Source organism: Nanorana parkeri, unplaced genomic scaffold (assembly GCF_000935625.1).
Source record: "Nanorana parkeri isolate BGI_ZX_2015 unplaced genomic scaffold, ASM93562v1 scaffold56, whole genome shotgun sequence".
In the NCBI taxonomy this organism is placed as follows: Eukaryota; Metazoa; Chordata; class Amphibia; order Anura; family Dicroglossidae; genus Nanorana; species Nanorana parkeri.
Window position 1 is genome coordinate 2,767,311 of NW_017306324.1, and position 8,248 is coordinate 2,775,558.

At 43.3% G+C, this 8,248-nt stretch overlaps 1 protein-coding gene across 1 annotated transcript in view; it reads right to left on the reverse strand.

Annotated features, from left to right (window-relative positions):
- CPNE9 (copine family member 9) overlaps positions 1–8,248 on the reverse strand; it is a 161,970-nt gene that overhangs the window by 45,113 nt on the left and 108,609 nt on the right. The window contains exon 7 of the mRNA XM_018576136.1: positions 949–1,012. Within this exon, the coding sequence (XP_018431638.1) occupies positions 949–1,012 (64 nt within the window). The remainder of the gene's footprint in view (positions 1–948; positions 1,013–8,248) is intronic.

Consider the following 8,248-nt stretch of genomic DNA (forward strand, 5'->3'; position numbering starts at 1 on the left):
AGTCATTTTGCAGCTACTTCCTGTCTACATACACTCTAGTGATGGCTGCACTAGGGACAGCGGTGAGGTTCATGGCAGGTGAGGCACCCCCTGGCCCAACCCCACCCCAGGCCCGGTCACTGAGCTATGTCCCTCACTTACTCGTCACTGATGAGGCATCTAGATGGATGCTGTCAGTGTTTTTTCTTGATTGGACGGCTTGGAACAATGGTGCTTTGCCATTGGTCCAAACCGCCCACAGAGCTCAAGCCTCTGACTCCAGGTCAGAAGCTGTTGTAGCTCTGGCCTCACTGTGTTCGGTAACACACAACAGCATGGAAGCCGGATCAAGCGCCGCCTGTAATTAACAGGCAGAGCTCCAAGCATGACAGGTTACACAGCGAGGAGGCTTTCCTGTTAGAAGCTGGTCCGAATTGAGAAAAAGCTGTCAGTTACAGACTCGGAGCTGACAGCTTTTTCTTTCATACTGGCAGGTGAGCTATGCTTCACCTGCCTCCCCAGATCGCACATCCCTGGGCTGCACTGCATTTCTCAGGGTCAGTTTCTCGATGGTGACAACAGTAGATTATGTCTGCATGATGTATGTTGGGGAAAGACATGCTCCTCTCCTTCTTGGATGAGGGGTGTGGCTGTTACTCAACTCTGCCAGCAGAGAGCACTTAAGGGTGAGCTCAGCAAGCAGCATTTTCACTGAATATTAAGGGTATTTTAAAGTCTTTTCTAGCAGTCTTAAATTATAACACACAGAGATCCAGGACTATAAAGAGATAAAAAGGTATGATACTTCAATCCTGAGTCAATGAGCCCCAGCGAGCCCTGCAGGCGTACGATCATTTGACCTAAGTGTTAAAAGTCACATGTTAAAATAATCAGAACCGCTTCAGCAGCCATTCAAACCACCATTCAGACTCTCAGCCTTTGTATAAAACTGTTTCATTGTATACAGACCCGACAATTGCTGAGCTCCTCCGCTGATAAGATGATAGTCCCGCATTTCTTCCCTGGAATCCCCCTGGGTGAGGAAAGTAAAACACATAAGTAAAAAGATGAAAGGATAGACAGAAACACAACCATTTATCAACACAGACAACTGATTTCTCCTGCTCACAGAGACCCAGAACGGATGACAGATTGAGGTCTAAGGCCATTGTGGTACAGCAGACATGCAATTACTGTCTGTCTATCTTTCGACTCAAAGGTTTACTGTTGCCCCTTTAAAGCTTGTTAGGCGCAAATGACAAACACACTGGTGGAGAAAAGAAAGTAATTTCAGCAATCCGGCCAGACTCAGGCAGCGGGAATGTGTTACGCCATTTTACCCAGTGCTGCGCTCCTTCATCTCTCTTCATTTAGTCCCTATCCTTGAACTGGATAAAAAGATTTCCCTCGTTCACTCCAATATAAATCTTTATTTGTGACCTTTTACTTTCAATCTGCTTGAAATAAAAATACGGTTAAAAGGGTTATTCCCAGTGCTCGGTACGGATCTCGGGGGCCTAAAGAGTCTTCCATCAATCTGAACCTCTGCAATTGTATTGCTTACTTTCTAAAATGAAAATAACCTTTGGTCACTGGTCACGTTTAGCCATTGGTCACCTTTAGTTGCTGGCCATCTTTGGTCACTGGTCACCATTGGACATTGGTCACCTTTGGTAACTGGTCACCTTTGGAAACTGGTCAACTTTGGAAACTGGTCAACTTTGGAAACTGGTCAACTTTGGAAACTGGTCACCTTTTGGCCATTGGTCACCTTTGAACACTGGTCACCTTTGGACACTGGTCACCTTTGGCCATGGCCATTGGTCACCTTTGGACACTGGTTACCTTTGGACACTAGTCACCTTTGGCCATTGGTCCCCTTTGGACACTGGTCACCTTTGGACATTTGCCATCTTTGGTCCCCATTGGTCACCCTTGGACAATTTGCTCAGTGGTTCTTGCTGAAGAAAAGGGTAATTTTTCAGAAAGCCTGAATGGCTCCAATATCAGGCCCCCAAAGCCAGTGTTGGTCAACATATTATATATAGGATTGTCTCAACTGCCGTCCCTGAGCCACACATACCATTCAGTATTTGTAATGTTTCAGAAGACTGTCAGAGACTGCAGACATACTACAAGAGATTGTCAGCAGATATAGACATATAGATTTTGGAGTCTTGCTCAAAAGACAGCCAAAGACCAGGAACATATTAAAGGAGACTGCTAGAGATGACTTCCCTTTAAGCACCTTTACAATTCATTGCACTTACAGCTGGGCACGAATGCAACACAATAAGTTCCTGAAGGGCTACATGTAACCCTCAGGCCAAAGGCTGGACATGAGCAACCTTTACTTGTAAACTAAAACACAGGTCTATTATATCCCTGTGCGTAACTGAAAAGGGGTGAAAGAAAGATTAAATCTAAAAAATATACATAGGAGAGTCTAAGCCTAATAGCAGTTTATTACCGAGTACAAAACACAAATATTTGGCAATCTTACATTGGGGGAATTAAGAGAAGAGCATTCCTGGTTTGGGGCAGGAAGAGCCCTTTGTCCCAGGAGGTGTCCTCTGAGGTTGGCATGGGACAATATTCTTGCTTGCCTCATGACTACCTAGCTGTGTCCTGCTGCTATGGGCACATAGGGAACATTTATAAGGTTGGGGTGAATCTAGGAACATTTGCCTTCCTGAAATCCCAATATACACTGCCTTTGCATGACGTATTGCTGGTTACCAGCAGTGAATAGATGGTAACTTACCAGTTCAGTGTAGAGTAATAGGCGAATATCTACTGTATCCACATATAAGGGAAATATCTTTTCCACTGGACACACATACACTTCAGGTTTTCAAAGGTTAGATTAGACATGTCTGTGAGGGCTTTCATGTATCCAGGTCATGGTATAGCTAGTAGTAATTAGGCACATCTAACTGTACTTTTCAGTTGAAGATGTTTCACCACTTCTCGTCCATGTGGCCTCCACAGTTTGAATGAGTGTTAGTAACATATCTCAGCATTTAGAGTAAACTGATAGAAACTGGCACATCCTGCGGAATTCTGAAATTCTGAGCGGGGACAGAGCAGCAAACCAGTGGTAAGGAACCAGTGGAGAGGAACTGATGGCTATAGACACAGTTGCAATTGGAAGGCCTGGAACAACTCTGGTAGGTCACCAACCAAATACTTCTGTCATATTCTGCTAAATTATGATTTATTAGACAAGATTGTTTCTCTCAAAGAAACCTATACTATAAGAAAGATGTTGTTTACATTTGGTAACCTCCTTCAGAAACTGTCAGCTCCCTGGCTTCCTCTGACTTGGATACTTTAGAGTCTCTGACTTGGAACCACCAGTGAATTTAGAACACCTGATCTGCTTGTTTCAGGCCATCCATACTTGTTTCAGGCCAATGCCTCTGAAAGTATTGAAGCCAGAGGACTGGAATGAGAAAATAGCACTTTTAGTAGGAAGGTAGACAGCAGTGTCAACCAGTGCATGTTTCCAAGTACAAGGCTCCAAGTAAACCTGTGCTTTCTCTTACCTACAGCTTAATTTATCTACTATGAGCAAAAGAAAAGCCTTATGTAAGCCATGGTTCACTGGACTCGTAATTCCTGCAGGGCTATACACACCCCACGTGCAGGGCTGGATTTCCCACAAGGCCAACCATGGCTCGGCCTTGGGGCAACAGGCAGTAGAGGGGCAGCAGGGATGTGGAATTCCTATCTCCTAATGCCCGGGGTAGTTGTTTTCCACATTTAGCCTTACTTTGGGCAAGCAGAACTAAATGTACAGCGTGGAAGCCGCCGCTTGTTTTGTACAGGTGACCCCGGCGATGTCGCCGAGATCACTTGTATACAGCCTGCAGGTCCTCCATTCTCCATGAAGGAGGGTTTGGCGGGTAGGGGGTGCATTGACAAAACTGGCCTTGGAGCAGCAGAGAGAGAAAATCCAGCCCTGCCCACGTGACAGCATTGATTGGCCCATTTGGACTGATTCACATGCCCCTCCATGTGAATGGAAGTACTGAGTATTTCTTTCAGCTAACAACACTGAACAGAGCATGAAGGAAAACCAGATTATTGTGCCTTGCCCAGAAACGTAAAAAACAGATTTACTTCATTTTCTATATCTTGGGATCTAAGAGACAGAAATGAGGTACATTCTACATAATCTGTGACTTTTTGGTGACAAAAAGCACAGTGAAATGATTGGAAGAATCCATCCAGCCTGCCATTAGGAAGCTGAAAGACATATAGATTGCACTGTCAAGGCAATACATTTAATTTGCAGCGTCAGTTGATGCCTGAAACTATTTTCCTGCAGTTTCAAATGAAACAGACACAAATGTCTCTTCACTCCCCCACGAAAACCAATTTTCTCATGGGGTCTGACAAAAAATGTCTGTGGCAGGAAATATTCCACCATTAACTACAAGCGGAACCTGATCCGGTCTTGTCAGCCGTTAAACATGTCCCCGTATTAACCATTATTGTGAAATCCAGAGGCAAGCTGCCGAACATGACCAGCGAGCTTCCAGAACATCGGTCTAATTGAAATAAAATATATTGTTCTAAAATGAGGAGCTTTATGAAATCATTAGAGGCTCACACTTTTGGCGCCTGTCCCTGACTGAGCTCTGGCAGGTTCATGACCGCTTCAGGACGGGAGTTGAGGGCACTTGGTGGGTGTTAATAATGCACTCTTATTGCCCTCCTTTGGCATCTGTGTGTTCGAGGCCTATGGCTACTCGGAGACATCAAAGGACAGTTGGACATGCAAACCCTCAGGACACCATTTACCAGAATGTTCCTATTTATGTGAATAGAGAGGGAAAGGAGGAGGAAATAGGCAGGTAATTAAACAGACTGTATTGTCAATGAGTCTCTTTAAAGGCCACCTTCTGACCCATTTTTGCCATGCTCTCCTTTTGCACATAAGAACCTTCTCTTCACTCCACTCCTGATCTGTTCACCCATGAAAGCAAAGAGAAGAAGCTCCGTGTAAGCAACAAGTCAATCTTACACATGGACTTTCTCTCCACCACCATGTGATAAAACTGGTGCCTTCTGATTGGTCACTCATGGTTCCAGTGCTGCATCAACAGCAGAAGCGGAGTGAGTCACAAGCTTCCTACACCTAGAAGTTTTGGGACTTCCTATTTCTCCTGGCAGCCCAGCTTTGCAGTGAGGTGGCAAAGAGAAGGTAAGCTAGTAGCAAGGGGGCATTTAAGTCCTACTCCCTGCCCAACTTTCTGCCTTCCCTACCTAAAGCCACCCCCCACGGCTTTTTCTTATTTATTCTCTTGATACTTACCATTTTCGTGTAGTCTTCTGGTTAGTCCTTTGACATCACAAATCCTTCTTCCCCTCCAGTTGCAATGGTGTGTGTTCCTCACACCTGAGCAGCGCAATACCTTATCTAATTACATGTAAGCACCGTACTTCCCAGGAGTTCTGTGAGCCCAGGACAATAAGATCACATGCTCCCTGGGGGCATGTCCATGATAGCTTAGGCTCACAGGAAGTGGGTTGAATGATGCTAGGTGTCATTCAATCCAGTAGATGATTTGGGGACAGTATGTCTTCAGGGAAAGCGTTGCAGTAGAGGTAAGTATTGCAGATATTTTCTTATGGACCTCCATAATTTTTTTTTTATTGGATAGGAACCTGGAGTTGGGTTTTACTGTTGTTCTGCTCTGCACAGGCAAATCACAGGTTCATTTTAAGATGATAAGTGACATACAGTATATATCTATGTATATCTGTGAGAACAGTGCCTCAAGGCAGACACAGGCCTAATGTAAAAAAAAAGAAAAAAAAAACCCCATTAATGAGACAGTTGTCCAGAAATGGAGCAAACGGAACGGTTCACCTCCCTGCACAAATCACACGGATTAGCTCGCTCCATCCAAATTAGCAGCTCATTAGGGCGGGTGTCCTGTTTGCACGAGCAGCTACAAATCATGGTGGCAAAAGGAAAAAATAATATCCCTGACAGGTCATTAACACAGGAGATAAAAAAATAAATAAATATCCCTGAGCCGACAAAAGTGGCATTTCACAGGCCCCATCGGCTAATGAACAAATCTTCATAAGATGACAGGAAGAGACATCTTGTCACGGAGCGAATACAAGCTCGCTTTACCAAAGGACACTCCATTCACCGCCTGCAAAGTCACAATTTGCTGAGTTGATAAACAAATATAAAAAAAAGTTTCATAGACATTTAAAGAGAACTAGTTTTTTTGTAACGGAGTATGCATGCATAATGCACTGTGCATTCTAGCACATCCCGATTTGCTTCTGTGTTGCTTGATTTGAAATAAGGTGGCTATGATGTGCTGGATTCATATAGGACAATGCGACTGACCCATGCAGGGAATGACCCTGAGCAGTGATGTAATTGGCAGTGGAACATTGGCAGATTGCAGGATGTCCTTAGCTTGACTCGCAGCTTTGCATCACGTGACATGTTACAAGGTAAGTAGAGAATGGACAACCTCTCTTGGGTTTCCGATGCTGTCATGCTGATTTAGAGGTGATGCCAAGTCAACAAGGGGCCTCTGTACAAGACCAATTGTTGCCCCTCCCCTCCAATGTAACCACTGATAAATAAAAATACATATCATTAGGCAGCAAGATAGAAATGAGCAGCTTTAAAATATATTTTAGAGTAGGAGGGGCTCCAGTACCCATCTAACCCACACCTAGAAAAAACAGACCCCAGAGGGCCGCAGTATTTCTTTTTACCATATGATGTCCTCAGTCTTCTGGGCTGAATGACAGCCTGTGACATTCAACTAACTTCCTCTGAGTCCAGGCTGTCATGGACTCATGGCCCTATCATGCAGCATGGGCTCAGAGTACTACCGAACTGCATAGGGCTAACATGTCACTATGTAAATGCTGTTCATTGCAATAGTAACTGTACCCCCACACCACTGTAGGAGATGTGCTTGGACCTCTGACATCATCTGACTGGCCAGAATCAAATATTTATATTATGATGACCACCAACCTGCCTAACATGGTCCTGTTTGGAATCTCTGGTGGATAAGTACCAACACGCCCCCCAAACTTTTGGTGGGTACAACCTCAATGCTTTCAATTGGTTGACATAATTAAGATGGAGATTTAAGAAATTTCTCACTAAAATTACATTCTCTGTCATTCACTTAAATTGTGCATTTTGATTGGTTTACATACTCTGTAACTGGAGGAGCCCACCCTCCTGGATGTAGGAGGGTGTGTACGGTATAGAAATGAACTAGGCATGATGAGGGAAACTGACTGATTTTGCTACTCTACAATTTCAAGTCTTTGCTAAAATTAATTGCAGTCAATGGGGAAGATGAAAAAGGAAATGGTTTAAAGTGTTTTTTTTTTTTTTTTGCTATAATATGCTTTAAATAGTTTCTGAGTGTTCTCTGTTGTTTTTTTTTCTTTTTACTTATTTGGATGTATTTTGTTATTTGAGTTTTTGTAGACAATAGTAAATGAAAATGAAAACTTTTAAAGAAACTGCACAATATTTTTGTTTACTTTTGATTTTTTTGGTGTATTTTATTGTTATTTGATGGTTTTTAACATATAACAATAAAGTTGAGATTGGACAGCTGCAGCAGAGTGAATTTTCGACAGTTCGGCTCTTTCTACCAGTAAGCCAAAATCGCAATTCACAAACAAATGATGAATTCCAAAAAGCAAGTGTGGTCTAGCGCGTAATAAATGAAAGAGGTAAAACAAATAAGTACCATGTGGCTTTTGACAAAACACTAGGAGCACTTGTTAATAAACTGTCAGAGGGGGACAGCAGGCATCTGTGCCCAATAAATCGCTGGAAGTTTCGGAAAACCACACGGCGGGCACAGGATGCAGCCTCTGTGCCAGCCGGTACCTTCAGGAAGAGAAGAACGGATCCAGCAGAGCAGCAGCTGCTCCAACAAGCCCAGATGTTCCATCCTATTCCGGACACACAAGTGTCAAAACTTCAAATAAACATAGAAGTATCTTAGAGCTCTGTGCTACTACTAGGCCATGTACTTTGTGTTAAATTCATAAAATCTACTAAAATAATAATTTATGAAAAATAAATCAATTTCAGGCAGATTAGTGTATTTTTTCTAAGCATATACCTATAACATATAGAAATTAGGGAAAATCACATTGCTACACTTTAAAGAGTATATCCACTTTCTTAGGCAAATTTGGCAAAATGGAAGTAGCCCCTCCAATCTGGGTCCCTCCCTCCCTGCCCCCC